Source organism: Brachyhypopomus gauderio, chromosome 13, assembly GCF_052324685.1.
Source record: "Brachyhypopomus gauderio isolate BG-103 chromosome 13, BGAUD_0.2, whole genome shotgun sequence".
Classification (NCBI taxonomy): Eukaryota; Metazoa; Chordata; class Actinopteri; order Gymnotiformes; family Hypopomidae; genus Brachyhypopomus; species Brachyhypopomus gauderio.
In genome coordinates this window covers 5,519,821-5,533,066 of record NC_135223.1, presented here as the reverse complement: position 1 = coordinate 5,533,066, position 13,246 = coordinate 5,519,821, and the positions used below count along the sequence as shown (strand labels likewise).

Genomic DNA, 13,246 nt, shown 5'->3' with positions numbered 1-13,246 from the left:
TTAAACCTCCGTATATTTTCCCGAGGGGTCTGAAAAGCCCCTCGTCATGCAGTTATACAGACCGCCTCTCGATTTGCCATGATAAACGTCTTTAATTATGCGGCGGTCCCGGCCCCCGGGCGGTAAGGTCCCAGAAGAACACAAGCTATTCTGCGTTTCTGTGAAAGCCACGCGCTGCTGGGACTCAGAAATGATTCAAATGGCAAGCTGCCCTGTGTCAGCTCCGCCCACAGAGCGACCCAGCTCTGACACAGCCAATCATGTACTAGGGCAATGACACATGACCAGAGGTGGGACCAAGTCAGTGTTTTGCAAGTCTCAAGTAAGTCCAAGTCTTTGTACCTCAAGTCCCGAGTCAAGTCTCAAGCAAAGACACTCAAGTCAAGTCAAGTCTCGAGTCAAGACAGGCAATAGTCAAGTCAAGTCCCAAGTCTGAAACTTGGAATTTCAAGTCCTTTCGAGTCTTTATTTTTATTTTTTTACCAATGTTGCAGGTACATTTTAAATGTAAATAATAGACATGCGTTCTTTTAAAAATCTGTATTCTCCTCAAATCTTGACAAAACATGTGCAACTGAAAACACGAAGTATAAAAAAAAATTTAAATTACACCTCTTTATTGCACAGTTCAATTTGTTAAACTTAGCTGCAAAAATATTCATACTTTAAACTACAATTTTCCAGAAATAAATATTCTGTGAAAAAGTCATAAGTAGAACTCCATGTTCAAATAAAAAGTGCTGATATTTTCACAGTACAATACAAAGAACCATAACAGCATTTTCCCTCTCTTCTCTTATCTGGTTTCTTGGAGAACATGTGTGAGTGACACAAGACAAACAAATATAAGAACTGAACAATTAACAGGAATCTGCAACTTTAGACATTTCAGTAAACTATTCTGCATTGCATTTGCTGGCCAAAAGTCTGTATGTCATTTGTGCACGATGAATGATGTCTCCATAGCTGAAAACTCGCTCCACTTTTGTCAATATATTTTTTTTCTCGATGTAGATGTCTTCAAATACACAATCCATGCTGAGATAGAACTGGATATTATGATGGTGACAGAGAGAGGCTCTCTTCCCCGAGTTCAGATACAGAACCCAGGGTTGCCAACTCTCACGCACTGAGCGTGAGACACACGCATTTGACCGTCTTCACACGCTCTCACGCCACACATCCGATTTCTCACGCCGGAAAAAAATCTAGTTTATTTACCTCTGATCCACATCTATGATTCAATGAGTTACTAGTTCGCTCTGGCACCAACCACTGGCGATCGATCGATCGCGATATAATACTTAATTTGTGTCCATTTTACACCCCGCCCGGCAAAAAATTTACGTTCGCCAACCCCCCATTTGATTGGTTCTGCTGCAGCTCATGCACACACACGCGTACAGAGTGTGGAAAAGCAGAGGACTGGTCTGCGACAGAAGGACGTAAATGAAATTAATGGGGCACACTTTATAAATATTAATATGCGTTTTAAAATTTAGATTTGGGGTAAAAAAAAAAATCAAGTCTTTGCAAGTAAACAGGTTCAAGTCCAATTCAAGTCCCAAGTTATTGGTGTAAAAGTCCAAGTCAAGTCTAAGTCTCTGAATATTTTTTCAAGTCAAGTCAAAAGTCTTAATATTAATGACTCGAGTCTGACTCGAGTCCAAGTCATGTGACTCGAGTCCCCACCTCTGCACATGACATCCCATGTGTAGCAGTGTCAAACTGCTAATCTCAGGTTAATAGCTAAAGAGAATATTTACATGCAAAACACTTAATAAAACAGTTAAACAGTTTAAGTTTTACAGGAAGCAAAGCCTTGCGAACAAGGACAGGACTCAATACTCAGAGACACTGATTTATATCCCCGTTCATCTCACAACTATATATCCGTCATTTATGACTGTCTTTTAGATTGGCTGTCTACAGTAAATAGGCCTCTATTTGCATGACTTTATAAGAATATTGCAAGATTTCAAAATGATCCTATGATTTACATTGTGTGAAATAAAAGACACAAATACTCTGTAATTCCTCTCTCATTATACCGTGGGGTAATCCATGATGCAGACAGATATGTCTAAGACTGCTTCCAATTAAGATAGCACTCCTCATTTTTAACTAATGTGAGCACAGTTCATTAACAGTAATTAAAAGGCGCTTCCTAAATGGATCCTCTGTGCCAGGTGGGTTTGTTTAGAGGAGGGACGTAGGGGTTCACTGGGGTTTCAACTCACCTCTGTCCTCGAGGGGGTTGTTGGCCAGGTTTAAAGTGTGCAGTCCTGAGTTGTGGTTATGGGCCAGGGCGTTGGCCAGCTTCTGCGCAAACTCCCTGCAGCAACAGAGAACGGCACCTTAGCGTAGGTCGCTGTATTGTGTCAAGCACAATCTTCCAGGGTTACTGACCAGACCAGGAAGGTCTGCTTTTTTGTCATTTAGAGGGGATAGGAGTGGGGGTGACTGGTGACATTGGGGCGTGAGGCAAACGCTCTGAGACACCGTGGACGTTAATGGTCCACAGCTCTCCAGTGTGTAGTCATAAGCCATGATCACACGGAACATATTCATGAGGAATTACTGAAACCTGCCGTGATTCCTCAGTGGACAACACTAGGGATCGGAACCCGATGTCATGAATTCCGATGCTTTTGATTGGATGTTGTGGGATGATGTGGAATGAGACCTGTGAGGAGCTAATTATGACATCCCCTCATCGTAAAACTCAGGACTAAGAAATCTCAGTGCACGCTCAATTATCTTTAGCCTGGCATGGTGTGTGTGTGTGTGTGTGTGTGTGTACTGTTACGTTTTGAGTCCGGCGTTGTCCAGGACCAGTTCCTCTAGACGACTGGAGCGGGCCACAACTCGCAGAATCTGATCACACACATCTGCCGACTTTACACACACACACACACACACGGACCAAACAGTAAGCATTACCCCACATCTAACAAATGTCTTGACTCATTTCACTTGACCTAACAGACTCAGTTGACTTAAGCAGCATTAATGACCATAAAATATAATGTCCAAAATGAAAAATATGATATTATTATAGTCTTTATATGCACCAAGACTTCATCACAAATGTCAAAAGAATGATTATGTCCAGAAACAATGATGCACCTAACTCCACACAATGCTAAGCTCCCCTGAAAATGTGACTGGGACCCAGCTCTAAGGAGAAGGGGGCTGTCTCGGTAGGCCACACCCTCCTCAGCCCTGGAGGGGGTCAGCCTGTACACTAGCCAGGTTTCGAGGGAATTACCGAGATTACACCAGACAGACAGAAATTGGAGGGGGCACAGTACACCCTCCACTGTCAGTAATAGTTCCCATGGCTTGTTTCTTTATCGCAAGCTAACACACACACACACACACACACACACACACACACACACACACACTGTCAGCAGTTTGAGGCACCTGACTGGTGCATGAGTCTCAGAATGGGAAAGACACACAGACTTTCTTTTATATAAGCCATAGACAGAGAAACATGGAGAGAGAGAGAGAGAGAGAGAGAGAGAGAGAGAGAGAGAGAGAGAGAGAGAGAGAGAGAGAGAGAGAGAGAGAGAGAGAGAGAGAGAGAGAGAGAGAGATGGAGAAACAGACTGGGTTGTAAGGGAGGTGCATTCTGGGTAACCAGATAGCTGGTGTGGGTGGCTGGTGAGGAATGTTAGAGTAGGGCCCACAGCAGAGCTGCGTCACTGGGCTTACCCTCACAATCGCACTTGAGAAGTCCCAGACACACTGCGTTAGTGGCTAGGAGGAACCGGGCGATTGTACGTATTATTATGACAGAATGACCCTTAATCCTCATGTGTGGTCCGAGGATAAAATGAAGGTATTTGCTCTCTCTCCCTCTGGCAAACCTGAGAACTCATCTGCTGTGAAGCACAAATCTCTTTTGCTACAGTCGTGAATGAAAAAATGAAGCGTGATATTAGACACAGATTACAGATGGAGCAAGGTTACGTGGGAAAAGGCAAGAGAAAGATGAGAAAGATGTGGAAGAAGGGAGAGAGAGGGAGGGAGGGAGAGAGAGGGAGGGAGAGAGAATGAGGTTTTAAGCTTTGTAAGAATCCAGGCCTTTACGAAGTTAATGGCAGAACAAGGGGAGACTGTCTCAGAAGGTTTACCTACTGACTACAGTGTACTGGTATACTGTGTAGTGGACTACTGACTACAGTGTACTGGTATACTGTGTAGTGGACTACTGACTACAGTGTACTGGTATACTGTGTAGTGGACTACTGACTACAGTGTACTGGTATACTGTGTAGTGGACTACTGACTACAGTGTACTGGTATACTGTGTAGTGGACTACTGACTACAGTGTACTGGTATACTGTGTAGTGGACTACTGACTACAGTGTACTGGTATACTGTGTAGTGGACTACTGACTACAGTGTACTGGTATACTGTGTAGTGGACTACTGACTACTGTGTACTGGTATACTGTGTAGTGGACTACTGACTACAGTGTACTGGTATACTGTGTAGTGGACTACTGACTACAGTGTACTGGTATACTGTGTAGTGGACTACTGACTACAGTGTACTGGAATACTCACTACGGTGTATTGGACTACTGACTAACAGATCCTGGTCTCATTAGTGCAATTACAGTCAAGCCTAAACTCTCACTGTCTGATTGCAGCCAAATGTCTAACAGCACTACTGAGCTATCAGAGGGCCTTCCTGAATATCTAACAACACTACGGACCTATCAGAGGGCCTTCCTGAATATCTAACAGCACTACTGACCTATCAGAGGGCCTTCCTGAATATCTAACAGCACTACGGACCTATCAGAGGGCCTTCCTGAATATCTAACAGCACTACGGACCTATCAGAGGGCCTTCCTGAATATCTAACAACACTACTGACCTATCAGAGGACCTTCCTGAATATCTAACAGCATGACTATTCATTTAGACAGGTGGAAAAACATTTGATATAAAATAATTTAAACCAAACTGGCAAATACAGCAGTAGAGCGGAGTGACTCAGGGATGTACCTTAGGTCCTACACAATGTAATATCTATACAAATGACGCTGAAACTGAACTGGAGCAGTCTGACATCCTGGGCCTGACATTACATGATGCCGAATCTAAGGGCTTGCTGTACGATGATGATCTCGTGCTGATGCAACCCACAGCACAACACTGACAGCAACTCCTAACGCACCATAGCCAAAGGTAGGCCCACAGTTCATAGCAGCATAGCCCAGTTCATCAGAACAAGAACAGTGATTTTCCAGAGGAGATCCAGATCTCGACTGACCTATAGAAGACAAATACTCAAACCCAACAGCTGCTCTGTGTACATGACATGACGTACTGACACGACACTGACATGACGTACTGACACGACACTGACATGACGTACTGACACGACACTGACATGACACTGACATGACGTACTGACACGACACTGACATGACGTACTGACACGACACTGACACAACACTGACATGACGTACTGACACGACACTGACATGACGTACTGACACGACACTGACACGACGTACTGACACGACACTGACATGACGTACTGACACGACACTGACATGACGTACTGACACGACACTGACATGACGTACTGACACGACACTGATATAACACTGACATGACGTACTGACACGACACTGACATGACGTACTGACACGACACTGACATAACACTGACATGACGTACTGACACGACACTGACATGACGTACTGACACGACACTGACACGACACTGACACGACGTACTGACACGACACTGACACGACGTACTGACACGACACTGACATGACGTACTGACACGACACTGACATGACGTACTGACACGACACTGACATGACGTACTGACACAACATACTGATATGAGCTCGCAGCTGTGGAAAAATCCCTCAGTGAAAAAGGTCAGAAGAGATTTTTACGCCATGAGATCAAAATAAAAAATATGAAACTATTAAAATTATGGATAAAACTTTAATTCTAAATAAATTCTATTGCATGGACACCTGATCCCATACAACACGGAGCAGAACAGAGTGTGCACCTCCTACACTGTAGCACACACCAAGAGTAATGAAACACTGGCATCATTCAATCAGACCCAACCACATTCAGTTCAATATGGAGCTCTTCTGACCAATCACCTCTGCTCAGAGCCCCGCCCCTTCTCCCTATTGGCCCAACACCTCACTGGGCATGAACACCTACCCTCCTGCTCCTCCTCTAAACAATCAAGCAAGATTCTACCTCTCCAATGGGATGATATTTGGAAGAATTATGTAAATCAGCACAACAAACTAAAATGCAAACCATCTTAATATCAAACAGAAATTAATATATTCAGTTAATCTGGCATAATACATATACATTAAACACTGATATGAAAGAAAGAAGATAATGACTGACTACTACATGGAAGGGAAAATAAGACCTGGATACTAAGGCAGGAAAGACTGGGCTGTGATTTAATGGAGGGAGAAGACGAAACACGTTTTTTATTGCCCAAAGTCTATATTTGGCTTGCTCATTAGGGTTCTGGGCCCATAGTATTGTTAACCTTTTAAATCCTGTAAAGCGCTTTGTGACATGTGTTGTGAAAAGCGCTATACAAATAAACTTTGATTTGATTTGATTTGATATTAATATTCTTAAATTAAAGTGTTGAGTTTTTTTGGTGACTGATAAACTCTGTTCTGGAGAGGAAATTGAAACAGCGCCCACAGCACTGAAGACGCTTAGGAAGGAGGAAGGAGATTTAGGACAGGGTCTCTTTTCTATCATACACAGGCTGGCATGTTCATTTGTTGTTTATTTCTGTAATTTTTAATCATTTATACTTTATGTAAACTACTCTGTCAGAACGATACAATCACAGTCAGTAAAACATTCTAATAGCACTATAATTGCCAATAAAGGATTGAAATAAAGAAAATAAATAAAAATTAAATGAGAGCAAGAGGGAGAGAAAGGGATAGACAGAAGGAGAGAGGGAAAGAGACAGAAAGGGGAAGAGACAGGGAGAGAGACAGAGGGAGGGAGAGAGAGGCTGCGAGGATAGAGGGAGAGAGAGACAGAGACTGTGCGGATAGAGGGAGAGAGATAGAGGGAGAGAGAGACAGAGACTGTGCGGATAGAGGCAGAGAGGGAGAGAGATAGAGGGAGAGAGAGACAGGCTGTGAGGATAGAGGGAGAGAGATAGAGGGAGAGAGAGAGAGATAGAGGGAGAGAGAGAGGGAGAGAGAGACAGGCTGTGAGGATAGAGGGAGAGAGATAGAGGGAGAGAGAGAGAGATAGAGGGAGAGAGAGAGGGAGAGAGAGAGAGATAGAGAGAGAGATAGAGGGAGAGAGAGACAGGCTGTGAGGATAGAGGGAGAGAGATAGAGGGAGAGAGAGAGAGATAGAGGGAGAGAGAGAGGGAGAGAGAGAGAGATAGAGAGAGAGATAGAGGGAGAGAGAGACAGGCTGTGAGGATAGAGGGAGAGAGATAGAGGGAGAGAGAGATAGAGGGAGAGAGAGATAGAGGGAGAGAGAGACAGGCTGTGAGGATAGAGGGTCACTCTCCCTTGCATCCAGCTCCACTCCACCCTCCAGCTCACACACTCAGTAGAACAAATTAGTGGAACCCTTCCCATGGTCTCATCTTCCTTTCTTTCTCTCTCTCTCTCTCTCTCTCTCTCTCTCTCTCTCTCTCTCTCTCTCTCTCTCTCTCTCCCTCCCTCCCTCCCTTTCCCTCATACAGTAGCAGGATCCTTAAACTGCCTGGTGGTCCGCATCAGAGAGACGTCAGAGTCAGAGGCTGGGCTGTTTATTGGCCTACGGAAACAAGACCGAGCCTTGTGATTGGTTGCAAAGCCTCCTGCCCCTCCTGCTCTGTGGCTTCAGGGTGAACGCCCCCCACCTGGTGCAGCCAATCACGTTTCACTCTACCGCACGCAATCCGGATCGTCCCAAGGGTTCATGTAAAACCGGTAGCTGCACCCACAGTTAGCACAGACTCTGGATCACACGAGCGCCAAGTCCCCCATGCTGGCAGTCACTTCCTGTTAACAGTGCTAGACTTCCTGTCCCTTTAAAAGTACTGATCCGTTTAAAAGTCCCAACAGAAAGGACTAGCTAAATCCACTACTGTAATCTTAGGCCGATGGCTTCAATCACCATCCCGTAATTGTAATCCCAGTGTCCCAGGAGCGCTGGGTCTGCAGAGGTGCACGGACTTCAGCAAGCGGCTGTAATCTGCAGTCATTACCCCACAGTGCACGAGTCACACCCGCTGGATCACGGCCAGGCCTTAACTCACCAGTTTATAATCCTTTGTTGAGAGCTTGGTGAACCACTGGTTGAACTCCAGCACTGCAATAATTGCAACCAAATCTCTGCCAAGGAGAAAAACACACACACACACACACACACACACACACACACACACACACACACACACACACACACACACACACACACACACACACACACACACACACACACACACACACACACACACACACACACACACACACACACGAAATAAAACCTTAGAGGCTTCAGTTCAGATCTTTTAAAGTCTGAAAGAACAAAAGAGTGAAACAGTGAGAGATGCATAGAGAGAGACAGAGGTGGGGGGAGAGAGCAGGAGATGGGAGAGAAAGGGAGAGAGAGAGAGAAGAGAGGGATAGAGAGAGAGGAGACAGAGAGAGAGGGATTGAGGTGGGGGTAATTCCCTGATTTCTCATTAAACACCACATTCATTTCATAAAGGGTTTGTTCATTATCTGATGGGTCACTGTGTTGTTAAGCAGAGCTAGGGCTTTAAACGTGGATCAGAACATGAAAACAAAGTCATTAATCCTGTCCGCAGGTGTATAATTCTAGTCCACATTTTGTGACATGCTCACACAGTTAATGGTGCCCAAAACCCCTCTGAGGCAAATAAACTGTGGACTGGATTTGGGGTCCCTGCTCCTCATCACCTTCATGGACAAGATGACACTGCAGACGTGAAAGCCAACACTCTCACTGACGCTGTCAGAGAGATGGCCTCGGATTACCTGTGGTCCAGGTGACTGAAGTCCTGCAGGTTCAGCTCCCGCGTGTCCTGTGTCAGGTATATCGTATCCACATCCTGAAACGCGAGACAGAGAACCAGTCACAGTCGTGCGTTTGCATACAATGGCGTAGTTGAACAATATGCTGCAACTTTCAAAAGGTTATTTTGCTGTGTGTATGTGTGCGTGTGTATGTGTGAGTGTGTACTGACCCACTGAACCTCTTCCCTATACGGCAAGCCAAGCCAGTCACAAACACACCTGTACTGTTGAGAGAATCCCCCTGGAGAAACGTGCATATTAATCACCACACAGATCACAGGCACATACACAAACTCACACATACACACACAGAGGAACGTTCTGAAAGAAAAGACCTCTAAAAGAGCATTTCAATCTGACGGGAGAAACTCTAGAACTGTTTTCAAGCAGCAGATTTCTGTAAATCTAGAGAGCCTCTACACTCCGCAGGGGCCGGACTCTGCACACTCACCGCAGGGGCCGGACTCTGCACACTCACCGCAGGGGCCGGACTCTGCACACTCACCGCAGGGGCCGGACTCTGCACACTCACCGCAGGGGCCGGACTCTGCACACTCACCGCAGGGGCCGGACTCTGCACACTCACCGCAGGGGCCGGACTCTGCAGGATTCTGACTTTCCCAGACTGTCTGAAGAGCAGTGATTCTCTCAGGAGGCTCCATGGACAACTTCTTCATCACCCTCCTATACATGACAGAGAGACAGAAATAACAGAGAGGAACCAACAGAGAGCGAGTGTGTGAGGGAGAGAGAGAGAGAAATAGAGAGAGAGAGAGAGAGAGAGAGAGTCCACCAAGATACAAGTTAATACTAAATATTCAACATACATAACCTTATACATATTCTTATTCTGCGTGTGGCCTTACACAGGAGACAGGCCCGGACAGATTCTCTGCAGAGAGCTTCCAATGTGACACACCACCTCGTTCACCTCTTCTGTAGACGTGAGCTTGAGTGGAATCTGCCCTCTCTCATATTCCACCATAAACTGACAGAGAGAGAGAGAGAGAGAGAGAGAGAGATGGAGGGGGGGGGGTGGAGGGAGAGAGGGTGAGAAAGAGTGAAAGAAGAAAACAAATATTCAGCACTCTTCTTCTGTTCTGTCTCCGCCCCCTCCCCTCTGCCAGACAAGATCTGATGTAATGTCTGTAATTTGAAAAGGGGTCTTGAGGAGGTAGAGGTGTTCGTGAGCGGGCGGCCACGCTAATCCGCCTCGGAGCGAGTGCGGTGCGGCTCTGCGTCTTCCTGGACCGGGTCGTCCTCTCTGCCGGGACTGAACCTTGCTGCAGACAGCGGTCCTGCCAGTGTTGTAACGCTCTACTGCAGTAATGAGACCAAAATCAGGCTGAACTACTGAATTACGGAAATACTGAATTACTGATCCGGTTTCCAAGAATCAGATGCAGTGTGCATGGACACGGGTCACTAAGGAGCAAGCAATTGAACATGTAATCAAGAAGAGATTTACTAGCATCTGACCCAGGACCTCTTGACCCAGTAGTGATGATCTCATGAGGGTCAGAGGTCAATCTCTAAGCCTGCCTTGCAGCTCCAACTGCTCAATCATAGACATTTCAGTGGTCTCGGTAGTTTGGGAGCTTTGTACACACATCTCTATAACCAGGTTAAAATATACAGAAACCTTGTCCTGTTTTGCCTGTCTAACACAGTTCTGCTGACATTACTGCTTTGCTTTCTTTCTCATTAGGTTTAAGCTTCTGTGACCGACATGTACATGTACCGGTCCAAAGGTCAGTATTGGTCCAGTGTATTTTGCATAACCCCTCCCCCTCTTATTGCTCCAGTGCTCCTAACACTGGGTACATTTTCCAGAAGCTTCCCCAAGCCCTCAACATCAGTGCCAGGGCGTGTTGTTTCACGCCACCCGTCTGCGTCAGCACCTGCAGGTCGGTTTCCATGCTGAGATCATAAAGACTTCCATTGTCAGAATTTCAGTGTGATCTGCGAAGTCGTTGACAGTATGATGACACATGGAGGGGGTTTAGGTTTCCTACTGTCAGCTTACACCCTAAATTCAGCTCTGCACAAGTACCGAAGCAGTCTTTGTGGCAGTAACAACCTGAAACAGTGAGCCATCAATCAAGCATGCTCATTAGAATATTAGGACCACGCCACAACCCTTATCAGATGAGATGATTGGGCTGTTTTTAAAATCTCATTTTGATCTTATAATTAACTGATAAATGTAATGACTATAGTGTTCAATATAACACTCTAGTATAACTCAAACATTTGTGACATTTTATAGTAGTCCCCTGGTTCTTTTAGAAGAGGATTGGTGATTGGTCACCTGTGTGTGATTGGTCACCTGTGTGTGATTGGTTACCTGTGTGTGATTGGTTACCTGTGTGTGATTGGTTACCTGTGTGGGTTTGTTGCACGTGATACCCTGGATCTCCAGGTAACTGAAGGTTTGCTCCACCTAAGCAAAAAAATAAATGACAGTGACCCCGAGAGATACAGTCATGACCTCAAACTCTGATCTGATCTCTGATCTCTGCAGCCTCCACAGAACAAGCCAGATTAGAGAGAAACAGACCAACTGGTCGGGTTGAAATGAAGTGGCTATTTTTGGTTGGAATTGACTGATGTGCTAATAAGATTTGCAAAACAACCCCCCACACACACACACATACACACACATATGTGCACACACACATACATACACATACATACATACAGGCCCCAGGCTACCAATGATTATGCATTACCGCATTTTGTCAGAAGCGTTTAACCACGGCGACTTTTAAAATAAGAAAATAAATATTAGTGGTAATAGCAATAGTAAAAGTATTTTGGGTGTTACTTTATTTTATACATCTTGAAAATGTTAAACAAAATTAGCTTTATGAAACTATAGATTTCCCAAGCTTTGGTACTGTATCATACAGAGACAAAGAGAGACAGCGACAGAGAGAGAGAGACACTAAAAGAGACACTAGGTTCTAAGACCTCATGCAAGCATTTATTCATTTCTTGCAAATGTGCAAATGTATTCATGGTTTTTTCTTACAGAGATGACACAGGACTTCCCTCTAAATGACCTATAATGAGACCCTAATGACAGGCCATTAGCAGGAAACCATTCACTGGAGGAACAGCCCGCTGTCCCCCCCTCACACACACTCACACACACACACTCACAAGCACCCATGGACACACAGCCACCAGCAGTAACACACATGGCACACACAAAAAAAAAATCACACACACGCACAGCCCTCACACCTGAGCAGGTGTGACAGTAGGCCCACACCACAAGTTTTTCAACCCTGATCTGAGGACAGACTGTCTGTAGGCCATCATCACCTTTGACACTTCCTGCACTTATAGAAAACTGATCTACAGTAAGTTATCCAGTACTGATAGCACAGTATGGGTACAATTTTCACTGTCAAAAAGCCACAAAGATGCAATCACAATCTAAGCTATTTATATATTCAATCTTTACGAGCTTTCTTGGCTCAGAAATTGACAGCTGATTGGCCGAATATGGGTTAGGTTAGATCTCTTTAATCTTACTCTGATCGGTCTTGATCAGTAGCTGTTTAATGTGTGTTGAGACTGGAAATTAGAAACTGCAACAGACAACAATACGCAAAGTTGTTAATACAGCCACTGACTCAAAACAGCTTACAACAGGCTTTTCAGGCTAAGTCCGGATTAATCTAGTCCTGGATCTGATGTTATATTTTACATTTTCCTTCAGCTCAGAGGAAGAAAAAGAGTCACTAAAGTCATTAAAAGACTTTATCGTGTTATCATGATCACGTTTTACTGTGCAGGGTGTTGATGGGACTCTTTTTTCATTGGAATCATCTGGTGGGAAAATTAATATTTAATCACTGTGGAGAACATTTGTAGAAAATGACTGGGAAAAGAGGGTGATTTATTACCTCTGAACAATGAGGGTCTCTCTCTCTCTCTCTCTCTCTCTCTCTCTCTCTCTCTGTGTCACACACACACACACACAACAAGATTTTATTTATATAGCGTCTCTCCCCAGTTTTACGGGTCAGATCGAGGAACGTGCACAGATGATTAAACAGGTGAGATGAAGCAGCACACAGCACACAATACAGACGGAGCACAGGACGATGAAGGCAGAGACTAGAAACAGCACAAGT

General features: G+C 44.9%; 1 protein-coding gene across 1 annotated transcript in view; it reads right to left on the bottom strand.

Moving 5' to 3' along the window:
- LOC143473443 (F-actin-uncapping protein LRRC16A-like) overlaps positions 1-13,246 on the bottom strand; it is an 81,782-nt gene that overhangs the window by 43,801 nt on the left and 24,735 nt on the right. The window contains exons 4-11 of the mRNA XM_076970444.1: positions 11,482-11,541; positions 9,965-10,086; positions 9,685-9,782; positions 9,269-9,339; positions 9,060-9,133; positions 8,315-8,390; positions 2,810-2,898; positions 2,241-2,335 (exon numbers count right to left, since the gene is read on the bottom strand). Coding sequence (XP_076826559.1) covers positions 2,241-2,335; positions 2,810-2,898; positions 8,315-8,390; positions 9,060-9,133; positions 9,269-9,339; positions 9,685-9,782; positions 9,965-10,086; positions 11,482-11,541 — 685 coding nt within the window. The remainder of the gene's footprint in view (positions 1-2,240; positions 2,336-2,809; positions 2,899-8,314; positions 8,391-9,059; positions 9,134-9,268; positions 9,340-9,684; positions 9,783-9,964; positions 10,087-11,481; positions 11,542-13,246) is intronic.